A 15,614-nucleotide genomic window follows, 5' to 3' on the forward strand; every position below is an offset into this window, starting at 1 on the left:
TGTCAAAGGCTTTAATAAAGTCCAGGAATCAACATCTACAGCTTTTCCCTCATCCATTGAGGTCACCTTGTCATAGAAGGAGTGATCATATTTGTCAAGCAGGATCTGTGTTTTATAAACCCATGCTGACTGTGCTTGATGTTGTCCTGCATGTGCCTTGTAATGGCACTCCAGATGAACTGCTTGGGTAGCTTTGATTCTTTATAGTAACTTTCATCTCTTCTCTGTTTTTCTATACTTGTACAATAAATCCTCTTATGCCTCTCAAGGCTTACTGTAATACCTTGGCAGAGGATTTTGAAGCCTATAGAAATTATTAGTTTCTGCTTTGTCTAAGGATAAACATTTTTTCAACTTTTGAAATTTCTCCTTACTGGCTTCCGTGAAGGCCAAAAGTTTGTGGACACAAAAGTTTGAAGACATTAGACAAATTTATGGAAGGTTCATTTTATTTTAAGACAAGTTTCTTTAAGTAAATAAATAATTCCACAAAGCATTTAGGAATTTAGAAACATCAAATAACTTTAAACTTAACAGCTTCTGAATATAGTAATTATGCAAAAGCAGATTGCAACTAACCTCAGTTGTCTTAAGTAGTAATACTACAAAATAGGCAGTAGTTCCCAGTTTGATAAGTCCATTAATTTTAGGATTACTTTTAATTTATGTCCAATTCAACAGTAGTTATCCTCAGCGTATTTTTAAAAATTCAGGTTTCTTAAGAAATTATTGCTGAAAAAATTAGTATCTCTGTTCTTGAGAAGTTATCTTTGTGTATGGCTCATGGATCATTTAAAAAAATTGATCCCTGTCATCATTGTGTGAATTTTTCGGTAGCAATGAACTCTTCTGACTCTTTAGAATGTCGTAAGATTTAGTACGTCATAAGGTCCAAAAGTATTTTTTTTCTTGATCTTTTAAATATTCACTATTTAGTAATTTAGGATTTGTTACAGTTGTGACTTTTCCCAGAAAGAAAATGACCAGTGAGTCTTTTTAGGAATGTGCATTGTTTATATTTTTTTCTTGCAGACCATTGGTAAGTTGTTTTTTTTCAAAAATTGTGTCATTGTCTCAAGACATGTTGAGAGAAGGGTTGGGAGTATCAGACCATTTTGTTGCTGTGTGGAATAGATTCAAATTCAACCATTGATTTCTTGAATGCATGTTTATAGTATGTGAATAGAACAGCGTCACAGATACTTTTCAATGCTACTCTTTAAATACTTGATTTGGGATTTTTGAAGTATTTCACTTTTTTAAAATTTATTTTTGTAGGGACTGGGAGCAGACAGCAAAAATCTCTATCCTTTTCTACTTCCAGTTATTCAGCTAAGTACAGATGTTTCTCAGCCTCCACATGTCTATCTTCTAGAAGATGGTTTAGAGTTGTGGTAAGAATGATCCTTTTCAGTTTCTAATTTTTAAAATGTTGTTTTTACATCCTCACAAGAAAAAAAAGAAGATTTAAAAGAAACCTTGGGCTTTATTAAGAATTTAATTCCACCAATAATTTAATTTAATTTAATTCCACCAAGATGATCAAAGGCCTGGAGCACATCTGCTGTGAAGACAGGCTGAGAGAGTTGGGGCTGTTCAACCCACATAAGAGAAGGCTCCAGGGAGACCTTACAGCAGCCTTCCAGTACTTGAAGGGGCTACAGGAAAGTTGGGGAGGGGCTTTTCATCAGAGAAGATAGTGATAGGACAAGGGGTAATGGTTTTAAACTGTGAGAGGGGAGATTTAGGTTAGATATAAGGAAGAAATTCTTCACTATCAGAGTGGTGAGGAACTGGAATGGGTTGCCCAGGCAGGTTTTTGATGCCCCATCCCTGGAGGTTTTTAAGGCCAGGTTGGACAAGGGTTTTTGCAACCTGCTCTAGTGGTAGGGTTCCCTGCTCATGGCAGGGGTGTTGGAACTTGATGATCTTTAAGGTCCCTTCCAACCTTAATGATTCTGTGATTCTATAATTACTAAGAATTTTTCTTGTTATCTTACCTTGGTCTCATCTATGTCATACATTTTCTCAAAAGAGCTGAGTTTAGGAAGTTAATGAAAGAAACGCAATTAAAAACTAATGAGTAGGTAATCCATTTTCAGGCAGTTGATTGTGATATACAGTTCTCTTTTGATAAAGAACAGCAAGACAAAAAGTCTAGACTCAGTATAATGCACATGCTAAACGAACAAATTGACATCCCTGACTTTGGGAGCACAATGACCCAATGATCTCAAGCTATTTGGTGAGTGAAAACAAAACAGGAAGTGACACTGTGATCAGTTTGCCATGCGCATGGTTGTTTCTGATGCAGCTAACACACTAGGAGGAGGTAACTGTTACCTGGAACAAATACAGCATATATGTTTCCTGCAGAATAGGAGTATATTGAGTTGTCTAGAAATAGTGCAGGATGCCTTCAAAATTGTACATGAGCATTTGAATTACAAATACTTAACCTACAAATGATCTGCTCTATGTGCAGCAAAACTAAGATTTATAATGCTGGTAGTGGTAGTGAGTCAAAGTAGAAGATCCTTACAAAATTTAAGGCAGCGGCCTTTTCAATATATCAGTTCAGAACTTTTGTATCTTAATAATACTTACCTTGAGGTTGTTATTCTGATGCCTATGCAGAAGGATATTTTAAGACATTGTAGAGGATCCGAGAAATCTGTATGGAGCTAGCAGAGACAGTTGGGACTCTAATGTCTTCTTGAGCCAAGAGTGGGAGAACAGCTAAGATAACTTATGTTATCCGAAAAGTTTCATAAGTACAGTAATCCTACACCTAAGATCTATGAACAAGCTGGAATGTGATTCTGTGTCTTTTAAGTATTAATTTAATTTGTAGGTACTCTTTTCAAACCTTGGAAGTTTTTGATTCTTACGAACAATGCTGAACATACAGTTAGAGTCTTATGTATGGTAATCAATTGATAATTTCAGACCTGATAAAAAGAGAAAAAAAGGGGCAAGTAAAGAAAGGTTTCAGCTGATTGCTACCACAGCTCCTCCTTTGAGATACAAAGAACTATGCATGTTGTCCTTACACCATGAATGTTCCTCTCTAGCCACTTTTCTTGAGTTCTCTTGGGCTAAACAGTCTCACTGTTGCATTTTTGTGGTTATGATTATAAAAAAACAGAAGCATGTGTTTCTTCCTTTTCCTGCTGTAGCAAGACCCATGCCTGTACTGATACCTCTGTGGCAAGGGCTACTGCTACACTTGAAATATGCTTCAAGTAATTGTTGCACATTATATGAAGATCACATAAATCGTTACTAGAAGTAAAAATGTTTTACATTTGTCAAAAGACTTCTCAATGTTATTCGTAGATCATCTAAAATATTTTACTTAATCTATTTTTAGGTTAGTGACCTTGGAAAATAGTCCATATCTTACACCTGAGCTCCTAAGAATATTTCAGAACATGTCTGCCCTTCTTGGTAAGTCTTTTACTAGTAACATTTCTAGCTTTTTTTCCTGCTGCTTGTTTTTCATGCATTAAGTAATGGTGTTGTGGCTTGCAAAATTTTAACTATTTAAAAAAGGACATGTTTTTATTTTTTGACATTCACATCTTTATTACCTACTTACCCTTATTCTCTTTTCTAATAAATTGAAGCTGCATCGTACCCCAAAAAATGGGTCTTTTCAGTTCATCCTTTCAGACGCAATATAGGACATTTTCAAATAACCAAATGTCTATAGGCGTATTGGTCATCAACACTGAGATTAAAGGAGTAGTTTTGCCTGATTTGTTATCAAAATATAAACTTACTAATGAAGATTAAGATTCAGTGCTTAGGAAATACTGACATTTGGGGTGGTTTTGCTTTGTAATTAAAAGGAGTATAAAAATTTAGTGGTTTCATTTTATTATGTAAATAGGGTTTTGTTTAATGAAATTTATAGCTACACTTTTGTAGGTTGTGGAGCTAATAATAGCAAATTGATTCTTTTTCTTAGAGGAATGTGTTTATAAAATGACATGAGTTAGCTTTTTAATTTATTGTTTTTTTCAGCACTTACTATTTTAATTGACAAAAGGTCAATAGAAAGTTATGTCATGGTGGGGAGGTGCAAGATGATGCCTTCTGTTACTTCTCTGTGCATACTAGATCTCTAATGACAAAACTGCTCAGGAATGCAGTGTTTTGTAGTGGTTTTAGGTATCTTTTAGGTTCTGTAGCTGCCAAATACGTATTATTTCTCTTCATTCGTATCTACACTACCTTTCTTACTCCTTGTTCTGTGTTAGTAGTAGATAGTATCTGCCATAGGAAGCTTGTACTATACAGGTGGTTGGTGTTCATAGTTGTGTCACGCTGCCCATCTGCTCGAGTTAAATTCAGAACTACTCTGTATTTGTGGCTTGATTATATTTGCTACAGATATTTTCATAGTATCATAGGATCATAGAATCTCTTAGGTTGCAAAAGACCTTTAAGATAATTAAGTCCAACCATTAACCCTACTCTGCCAAGTCCAGGACTAAGCTGTATTCCCAAGCCTTACATCTAGACAACTTTTAAACACATCCAGGGATGGTCACTCAACCACCTTCCTGGATAGGATGTTCCAATATCTGAGAACCCTTTCAGTGAAAAAGTTCTTCTAATGTCTATTCTAAACCTCCCCTGGCACAGCTTGTGGCCATTCCCTCTTCATCTATCACCAGTCGCTTGCGAGAAGAGACCAGTGCCTACGTCTTTACCACATCTTTTCAGGTAGCTGTAGAGGGCAATGAGGTGTCTCCTCGGCCTCTTCTTCTTCAGACTAAACAGCCCCCCTTCCCTCAGACGCTCCTTATAAGACTTGTTCTCAAGGCTGTTTACCTGCTTCATTGCCTTTCTTTGAGGACACTCCAGCATCTTGATGTTCTTCTTGTATAGAGGTGCCCAAAACTGGACACAGTATTTGAGGTTTGGCCTCACCAGTGCTGAGTACAGAGGCACAATCACATCCCTAGTCCTGCTTGCCACACTATTTCTAATACACGCCAGGATGCTGTTGGCCTTCTTGGCCACCTGGGCACACTGCTGGCTCATATTCAGCTGCTTATCAATCAAAACCCCCAGGTCTCCCTTTCTGCTGGGCAGTTTCCCAGCCGCTCTTCCCCCAGCCTGTAGCATTGCATGGGCAAACTTAATGAGGGTGCATTCTGTCTCCTCATCAAGATCATTGATAAAGATGTTAAAAAGAAGTGATCCCAACACTGAGCCCTAGGTACCCCAATTGTGACGGGCTGCCAGCTGGATTTGACTTCATTCACTAATACTCTCTGGGCCTGGTCTTCCAGACAGTGTTCTACTCAGCAGAGCATACGTCCATCCAAGCCAGACAGTTTTTTCTCCTCTCCTTGTCCTCAGAGAATCACAGAATCCTAGGGGTTGGAAGGGACCTCAAAAGATCATCTAGTCCAACCCCCCTGCCAGAGCAGGATCACCTAGAGTAGGTCACACAGGAACCTCCCTAATCCTCATGCACTTTCCAGGGTAGAGATCAGTCTGAAAGGAAACCTTAGTTCTCAACTCAGTCTTAAGTTAGCAAAGTGGAAGCCAAGGGCAGATAGGGTGAAGAGAAGTTCTGAGTAGCTGACTGCCTTGCTTATGTCTTTTGGAGCAGGGTGGAGAACTAGAAACATGGTGCTCCAAAAAATGGTTTTGTTGAAAATGCAGTGTAAGGAATGTGAACCTCCTAACTTTTAGTTTCTGATTTTTTTCTTACTAAATGTAATTTCTCTAATATACAGGTAATACAAGTATTTTTCTGGTGTGTATAACTCCTCTGTCAGCAAATGCAAATCCTGTCTAAAGGTTCACCCGAATCTAAGGGCAAATCTTGCTTGACTGATTTGGTGGCATTTTACAATGGGGTCCGTTGATGGACAAAGGGAGAAAAACTGATGTCATCTACCTGGACCTGTGCAAAGACTTTGACACTGTCCTGTGTGACATTCTGGTATCTAAATTGGAATAATATAGATTCAATGGATGGACCACTAGTTTGGTAAGGAACTAGCTGTTTGGTTGCACTCGAAAGAGTTGTGATCAACAGCTTGAAGCCCAGATGGAGACCTGTAATGAGTGGTCTTCCCCAGGGGTTGGTACTGGGACCAGCGCTGTTTACCTCTCAGTCAGCGACACAGACAGTAGTATTGAGTGTAGTCTTAGCAAGTTTGCTGGCAACACCAAACTGTGTGGTGCAGTTGACATACTCAAGGGAAGGGAGGCCATCCAGAGGAGCCTTGACACATGGGCTCTTGAAAAATGCATGAGGTTCAACAAGGCCAAGTGCAAGGTCCTGCACCTGGGTCAGGGCCATCCCATGCACAATGAAGTCTGGGTGGAGAATGGATCGATAACAGCCCTGACAAGAAGAACTTGGGAGTGTTCATGGACAAGAAGCTCAACACGAGCAGCCAATGTGCACTTGCAACCCAGAAAGCCAACCACGTCCTGGACTGCATCAAAGGAAGCGTGGCCAGCAGGTCAAGGGAGCTGATTCTCCCCCTCTACTCTGCTTTCATGAAACACCACCTGGAATGCTGTGTCTAGTTCTGGAGCCCCCAACACAGGAAGTACATGGAGCTCCTGAAGTGAGTCCAGCGGGGGCCACAAAGATCATCACAGGGCTGGAGCACCTCTCCTATGAAGACAGGCTGAAAGAGTTTGGATTGTTCAGCCTGGAGAAGAGAAGGCTCCAGGCAGAACTCGTAGGGTCCTTCTAGTACCTGAAGGGGCCTACAGGAAAGCTGGGGAGGAACTTTAGACATGGGCAGGTAGCAAAAGGATAAGGGTTAATGGCTTTAAGCTGTAAGAGGGGAGATTTAGATTAGGCATTAGGAAGAAATTCTTCATTATGAGGGTGGTGAGACACTGGAACAGTTTGCCCAGATAAGCTGTGGAAGCCCCATGCCTGGAAGTGTTCAAGGCCAGGTTGGATGGTGCTTTGAGCAACCTGGTCTAGTGGGACATGTCCCTGCTAATGAAGGGGGGTTAGAACTAGATGATCTCTAAGGTCTCTTCTAACTAACCCTAGCCATTCTATAGTTCTGTGATTTAAGTCCTTCAGAAAAGTGTCTTATTGGAGGTCAATATGCTTAAACTAGCTGTAAGGGAGAGAAATTAAAACATAAGATTTTTGGACATTAGCAGACCTGTCCTGCTTAAGAGGAAGAAGCAGATGTGGCAAGAAGTCACGAAGCTAGAGAAGGACAGAGGAGACATTTTACCTTCCTCGTGGACCGATTGTAGCATTTGTAAGTCTTGCATAAATGTTAGTTCTTAGAGGTTTTAATAGGCAATAATAGGGCACAAAATTCTGTGGGAGTTGAACAGTGTAAATAGAGTGCAACTTTGGTAACTCCGACTCAAAGGGACTGTGGAAAATATTACTGATAACCATTTATATTAAAGTAGATGGTTTGGTTGTGTTTAAAGAGGTACAAACAATAGGCTGGACTGTGTATTATTACATTTGTTGGTTATTTATTGTGTTGCAGCTTTTGCTTTGGGTTAATTGACTTCGTGGGCAAAGTCCTGTGGGACTTGGTTGTGACTGCACACACTATTTTGTCAGAAAACTCAGGAGGTGGGCAGTGATAGTTTGCTGATTCTGGTTTAGGACCCTTAGAAGCCCTTTGACCATCTAGTGTTTCCCTTTGGATTTAGAATTTCAGCTTAACAATCAAAGTACAAAACTTGTTTTATGATTTCTGTGTTATCTTCAGCAAAGTGATGTAAAACTGAATATTATGTCTGCTAGTTGTTTGAGTGTGCTTGAACTGTGTGTTCTTAATAGAAAAGTGTTTCAGTGTTCTATATCATATGTTGCATTTGACATGGAGGCTGGATTTCACTTGCATAACTACCTCCCTTCAAAGATTGTAATGCTCTCATTGATGTGCGATAATTGTTCACAGTTTGTCTTATTTATTTTTCATATCAGTGCTGCTGCTAATGTTTAATTACTGTTGAAATTTAATTTCCCTATAGAGAGGCTGCAGAGGTTCTTTAATCCATGTTTGGGTGCAGCAGATTGAATAATGTGAAATGGAGGAATACATTAATTCTTTAAGGATGGATGCATTTCTGTGTGGAGATTGCTAAAAATGACAACTGACTCTGATAATATTTCAGGTTGGGAATATGGTCAAAGCCAAGATTTACATGTTTCAAGACCCATCAGGTTTAATCTGCCTGTGCTGGCCTTGTAAAGGTAGTGGTAAAAATCAGGTTACTGGAACTGGAATAATTCCTCTGATCCCAAACAAAACCCAGAGGAGCATATTCATTAATTCACAAAAAGATACGTTCGATTCAGCAAAACCTGGCAAGAGAATTGAGGTGTAATTGTTTTTTAAATGTAATCAGTTGAAGGCAATATTTTCCAGAAAAATGCTTTTACGGAGCTTTGCACAGATGAGTGACTGAAATTCTGTTGTTTTCGCAACATCTGTTTTGCCTAGTTTTTTTCTCCTGGATTGAAATAACTGCAAATTCTTGCAGTTTTGCTACATATGCTTCATTACCTTTGCATCAGTTATCCCAGAATCACAGAATGGAAAGTTGTAGAAAGATTGGTAGTACTTCATGTTTATATGACCATTTCTTTACAATTTTTCTACTGCATCAATGACTGAAACCTAAAATATGGTTGTGTCCAGTAGGAAAACAACCACTGCCGACCTCCGAGGAGGGTGCAGTAACTTAGAAAATGTGGAAAACTAGCTAAAAGCTATGAAAGCTGATTTATAAATGTATTGGAATATTTTGATGAGGATGTTGGATGGATAGATGAAAAATAGTTTTTTTTCAAGTTAAGATATGTATACATTAAAAATAAGTGATAGCAAGACATGAGCTGTCCAAGCTTTAGGATATTAATGTAGTCATGCATTCAAAACGGCCCAGTGGCCATTTATGATAACAGGGGCATTAATATTCATTTCAATGGGAAGGAAAAGAAGAGAAACTGCTAAAACTCCCCAGAACTTTTCAGATATTATAATGGAACTCAGTCATAGTGTCTGTCAAGTAATAATTTTTTCTTGGAAATATTTCTATGTAAGCATCACTAGGTGTAAGCCACACTTTCCTACAGGCTGCATTCCTGTAAGCCATGAAAGACAAACCAGGTCTTAGCCAGCTGCTGGTGTTACTTTAGTCTGGTAAGGAGTTTTATTTAAAATTTATATACAACTGTTTTCCTGTTGGGTTGCAATGATGATTTTATTTGACTCTTAATTAAAGGTGGTACTTAGTTTACCAAGAAAGTTTTCAGACAATGACGGCTGTTTGTTTTCTGCACCAGTATCAACCTCCATGTGAAACTTGGAAACCTTTTGTTTTGCTGTAAACTGTGTTTATATATGCTCTGGAGTGATTTTCTTTTAAAACAGTCTTACAGGTACTGCCTGAGAGCATGTCTTTTTTTTCCTCCCTTCAAACTAGTGTTGTATACCATCTCTTCTGTGTATCTGTCTCTTAAGTGGATATGCTTTCATTAGTGAAATACTCGAGGTATGGCCTAAGCTCTCTGTGTTTCAATCTAAAAGCTCAATGCCATTTGATTTGGCACCTGGCTCAGAAGAGCAAACTGCAGTCTTGATTTTACTCCTTTTAATTAGCATTTGCTGACTCAAATGTGAGAGAGATCATTTATCAGTAATTGCAAGTCTCTTAAGTCTGTGTTTAATTCATTCTGTCTTTAGTATCTTCTCCAGCCCACTATAACATCCACATTTGACTTCTTTTTTTATTGACTTTTGAGGTCATAGGGTTTCTTTCTTGTGCTTCCGTTTGAGAACATGAGAGCTGTTTCTGTCCCTCATTTGTTATGTTCTCTGACAGGGAGACAGAACCTGAATTGTACTGAATCAAGGATAACTTTTTTCTGTTTGTAGACATCTGGCACTTAAAAGCTGTGTGAGGAAAAAGTTAATTGTTTGGAAGTGAATTCTTCTAATATTGATGTTCTGAATTGTGATATTATTTTTTTTTCTAGAAATGAGTTCAGAAAACCTCAAAAATTGTTTTAAGATCATCAATGCTTATATTTTCTTATCATCATCTGAATTTTTACAGGTATGTTACTATTATATAAGGATTTGTATTAGCACCCTGGTTCTCTACCAAGCAGTCAGGTTTTTTTAAATTTATCTTTATGGCATGTGATGGACACTCATTCAAACAAGATTTGAGAAAGATACTATTTAGAATTAATGTTTTGTGGATTGATTTAGTACTTCACTACCCCAAAAGGCCCTGTGTAGTAATGCTACAAGATCTAAGTAGTCATCATAAATTCTAGCAAGAATTGACTAGAGTTGTTATGCCTTGTTCTCACAGCTTCTTCATTAGAAAATTCGTTGAGATTGATTGTTTTAAAATTGTGCAATGTTAAAAACCAGCAAAATGCTTAGATTAGATTTTTAATAAGTGCAGGAAAGATGAGCATTTTAGCAAATATGATCATTGAAGAGAAGCTGGGTCTTTGGACATAAGTAATCACTAATGTGTTGAGTGTTTCAATACGCACATTGGTATAAAACATGTTTGTGTAATACCTTCTTTTTCATTTAATTTCAGATGTATGCTGCTGGCTTGTGCCGGTCATTTTGCGAACTTTTGAAGGACGTAACTACTGAAGGTCAAGTTCAAGTTTTAAAGGTAGAGTGTAATAAAAATAATACCTAGCTATTCATCTCTGTACATCCATTATTCTTACTAGTGTTTTGTCAGATTAGAGTAATATTTTTGAGGATTATGAATGTATAACATCTAGAAGAAAACAGCTGTTGCCTCTATTTCATAATTAATTTTTCATGTCACAAATTGTGTGACTCATACATTGAAACTCCCTATATATACACAGTTTCCTTGCAAAAATCAGAGCACCGTGAGCAGAGCCACCTGCTCTCTGAGGTTCTGTTCATGATGCTGAAGGTACTTCTGTCACAGGGCTGAACGAGTGTCAACCTGTCCATTAGTGTACAGTTGTTCCAGCCGAGAGTCAGCAGTGCAGAAGTCTCCGGCAGCCAGTTGGAGGTGTAGAGTCATCCTTTTCTGGCTAGCTTGAGTCCTCTTTGTATAGAGGGATTTAGGTTAGAAGTCTCTGATTTAATTCCCATCTGATTGTTTTCTAGATTACTAGAGAAAGGTGATTAGTGAGGGCTTGGATCTTCATTAAAATAATTTGTTCTACAGCCGGGCAACAGCACACTTAAACAGCCAGGTGACCCATCACTGCACTGTGAAGATAATGCTATGTATAGAAAATCATGAGAGCGTTCAGTTGGAAAACAAGGATTGTGCTTTGGTCAAAGTGCCTTAATGTAATCTTTGCCTATCATGAACTTATGCATGTTGTAGAAAGCTAATAAAAGGTGTTAAATCAAATTTTAGAATGGAGAACAGTGCCACAGTAGTAACACAAAAGATACAGTTCTAATTACAAAATAAAAGGGTAAAATCAATCTGATTAATGAGTTTTAAGAGTTGTACTAATGCGGCTTGGTTTGGAATTCAGAAATAAATTAATTGTTCAGCTAAAATTGCAACATTAATAAATTATTAAGCTCTAAAGCCAGTCGTATTTCTGTGTTAATAATCAAGGTTCATTTTGAGTGTTTCTAATCAATATGTGCAAATGTAATTATCTAATTTCTGTATCTAGCCATCTGCATCTGAGTTTTGTCTATATTCTGTCAACCAATATTGATCCCTTTGCTAATAAACCCAACAATAGTAGTATCTACTATTTTTTTTTAGTATTAGTTTTCTGTTTCAGTATTCAATAGTAATAAGAAAAATAATCATACAGTTCAATTTGTAACTGCACGTTTGAAAAACTTGCAAGATAAGGATTAAGTGGTAAGTGCATACATATGTGTATTGTTAGGAAAACTGTTTAGGTGATTTCATAATTAAATAAACCCCAAATGATCAAGACTAGCTTCTGAATTTTCCCTGCATTTCTGTATGACTGCTAAAACCTAATAGGTCTAGAGACAAGCTTTTCCAATCCTTATTTAGTGTTGGATTTGTGTGCTCTGTGCCACATTCTTTTGTGTAATGTACTTGCATTTGTACTATGACAAAACGTTCATACTGTCTTCGCCTTTGGCAGAATTTGCAATTGTAATGGCAACAACTGCTTAAATAGCTACTAGAGGTTTCTCAAAGTACTAAAACCCCTATTTTCAAACAAGCTTCAAATGGTATTATGAAAGAGCTGTTACAAAATTCATAATATTTTTGAAAAGTTAAGCACGATACTTTAAATGTGGCTTTGTAGAATTTCAGGAAATAAAGTTAGAGCATGAGCTGAAAGATAGTTGAATAGTAACTGTAGTGTACTACTACTTAGGTTTGCAGCAGCTGCACTGAGAACTCTATGGTACTTATAAAAACTTGAATTCAGTTCATTATAAATGTGATGGAGGGAAGAAATTAGATCCCACCTACCTCTTTGGTAGGTTGCACAACTACTTGCAGAATCTCAGGACAGAAAACAACAGAAGTGTATAGTCCCCCTTGTTTATAGTTCTTGCTGTGAGAAGCTTAAGGACTCTACTTCTGGAATTTAAAACCTCAATTTCTCTCTATCAGTACTGTTTAGTTATAGTTGGGCAGATGTTTGATACAGCAGCTTTAAGTCAGATCTCTAAAATGGAATGATGCTGCTAATGTACTATCACTGTATATCCACTTGGCTTCCAGCATGGCCATAAGGTTTCTCCACTGTCCTTTGAACACCTTCCTAATATGCTTACTTGCTTGCATAGGGATAACTGAGTTAGAATCCGTGTAAGTATTTTTGCAAAAAGGAAAATTTTTTGTCAGGCATGACTATGCTGACTTGTTAAACAAAAAACCCGAAAGGTAAAGACTAGGAACAGAAACATTCAGGAGTGTTCTCTGAAATATTTTCCTACAAACAATTTGGATGGCTTGAAAGTAGACATGAGAACAGTAAATTAAGGGATAAGATTGAAAAACTGATTTGAATTAAGATAATTTATTGCAATATTGCTGAGACCTGGTGTGACTTGACTTTCTGATTATCTGAGACAGACAATAAAAGGGTTTGAAAAGGCTCTGTACAATAAACAAATGAGTTAGCCCCAAAACTTTCAGTACCCAGACAAGATGAGGAGGGAAAAAGTTCTGTTCATCTCCTTATAACATTTTATTAAAGGTCTCCAAAATAGAGAGGCATTGAAAGAGGTCAGCTGCTTAGCATTGCATTTAAGGCAAGAAATAAAGGCCATTAAATGAAGCTGGTAGGAGCAAGGTTCAAGAAGGAAAAAAGACTTAGGGGGAGATTGGACAGGAGCACAGAGTAGTTCCTTGTGAAAGTCCCTCTGAGCTGAAAGTAGATGGAAACTGAGAAGAGTGTTTAATGAAGCTGCCTTTATGGTAGCTTTATATGCTTTACACACATCAGCGTGTAGAGGCATGGTGTGTGTCCTTACTACCTGTAGGGATAAGCAGATTTCAGCCCATTATTCTCACAGCCTCTTCCCCTCTCCATTTTGGTAAAAGGGGAGAGCCTAAGCACCTGGGCGAAAGAAAGCCTGAAGAATACAGGGAAAAAAAAAAACAAAAAACACTTCAGGGAACAGCTCATGGAGGTAAAAAAGAGCTGAAAAGCCAAGGGTAAATGAATGTAAAAATGAATGTAAAAACTGGGAACCAGAGCAGAGTGCTGAGAACAGCGCATCTGAGAGCACTTGTGGTTACTTGGTCACCTGCAAAGATATGGTAGGTTCTAATTAATGATTCTTCAAAAAAGTGACATAACAAAGGTATAGAAATAAACCTTAAACTGCTGGTACTTCTTCCTACCTCATCAAGCTGGTTTTCCTGGAGCATTATAGAATTATAGAATGGTTTCGGTTGGAAGGCACCTTAAAGATACTCTAGTCCAGACCTCCCTGCATGGGCAAGGACACCTCCCACTGGACCAGGTTGCTCAAAGCCCCATCCAGCCTGGCCTTGACACTTCCAGGGATGGGGCTTCTTGGTCCCTCTGGATGGCCTCCCTTCCCTCCTGTGTGTCAACCACATAACACAGCTTGATGTCATCAGCAAACTTGCTGAGGGTGTGCTCAATCCCACTGTCCATGTCACCAACAAACATGTTGAACAGCGCTGATCCCACTACTGGCCTCTTGAGGAACTCCACTTGTTAGAGGTCTCCATTTGGACATCAAACTGTTGACCACAACTCTTTGAGTGCAACCAGAGAGCCAGTTCATTGTCCACTGAGTACCATTCATTCAATCTGTATCTTTCCAAGTTAAAAACCAGGATGCCAAGTGGGGCAGTCTGAGATGCTTTGTACAAGTCCAGGTAAATTCTGTGCCCACACTGTAAAAGGCCACCAAATTTATTAGGCATGATTTGCCCTTGATAAAGCCATGATGGTTGCCATCAACTGTCTGCAGATTTTCCATGTACCTTGGGAGAGCCTTTAGGAGGATCTGCTGCATGATCATGCCTTCCTTCCAACCCACCTCATCAGCTTCACCAGGGCCAGGAGGAGGCTGATGAGGAGGTGCTTGGCTAGGCCAGTTTCACTTGACATGTCAGTTTTCCTCAGGTCCATTGTATGGATCAGATTTGCAGAGGACTTCACTAGCATATACTTTCAGCAGTCTTGGGATTTGGTACTGTTCAATGGTAGACATTGTACCAGTGCTTTATGTATAGACCAGTATATGGAGTTTTAAAGCCTTGGTTATGATTATAAAATGTACTTTACTAATAGTCTTATTTGCTTTTCTTCTTAAGGTTGTGGAAAATGTCCTAAAAGTAAACCCTGTTTTGGGTCCACAAATGTTCCAAGCCCTTTTGCCATCAGTATTCAGGGGAATTGTAGATGGGGAGGTAAGAGTAACTCTTTAACTACTCTTTTTCCTTCCCTTTTGATCGGGACAGTACCTTCTGTAATCTGGCCCACTTTTCCCATATTAATGTTGCATTATAAGAGGGTCTGATAGAGCTATTTTAGAAGTCTGTAAAAGTCGTGAGAGTTAAGGCAACATTGTTGCCATGTGTTTTGTCATCTAGTGCTTATCAAAATAATGCACATTTTTATTCTGCTGTTTCTGCTCATTAGAACTGATAAGGTGCTGTGACTCTGAATGGTTAGATCCTTTGTAGGTGTTGGGAGTGTTTTGTTGGGGTTTTTTAGAGAAACTTACACTACTTTTTAAAGTGTACCTGCCCTAGAGAAGAAACAAACTGGACAAGAAGATTGACCTGACCTTATTTTTCTAATGTGCATGTCTAATACAAACAGCTAAAGGATGTGAGAATGCTCTGAGTGATGGAGAAGAGGCTTTAAGATTTTGCTAGCTTAGATGTCTTAAGTTCTCCCTTATCTCTCTGTTTGCCTTCAATGAATTTCCATGTTGGATAAAAAAGTCTAAAATCCATTATGCTTGAACTATGTTAAACTTTGCAGTACAGGAGAAAAAAAAAAGTTAATCATCAGAATAAGTGGGTGAAATACTCTGTGCTTTTGACTTTTTTGATTAAAACCTTCATTTTTTTTTCAGAGTTGAGAACTTTCAGGTATCAATATTTGGCTCCCA

At 38.3% G+C, this 15,614-nt stretch overlaps 1 protein-coding gene across 2 annotated transcripts in view; it reads left to right on the plus strand.

The window, feature by feature from the left end:
* Positions 1-15,614, plus strand: part of IPO11 (importin 11) — a 97,750-nt gene that overhangs the window by 50,811 nt on the left and 31,325 nt on the right. For both annotated transcript variants that reach the window (XM_051642571.1, XM_051642572.1), the window contains exons 23-27: positions 1,279-1,394; positions 3,374-3,450; positions 10,016-10,095; positions 10,600-10,680; positions 14,809-14,904. In XM_051642571.1, coding sequence (XP_051498531.1) covers positions 1,279-1,394; positions 3,374-3,450; positions 10,016-10,095; positions 10,600-10,680; positions 14,809-14,904 — 450 coding nt within the window. The remainder of the gene's footprint in view (positions 1-1,278; positions 1,395-3,373; positions 3,451-10,015; positions 10,096-10,599; positions 10,681-14,808; positions 14,905-15,614) is intronic.

Source organism: Apus apus, chromosome Z (genome assembly GCF_020740795.1).
Source record: "Apus apus isolate bApuApu2 chromosome Z, bApuApu2.pri.cur, whole genome shotgun sequence".
Taxonomy (NCBI): domain Eukaryota; kingdom Metazoa; phylum Chordata; class Aves; order Apodiformes; family Apodidae; genus Apus; species Apus apus.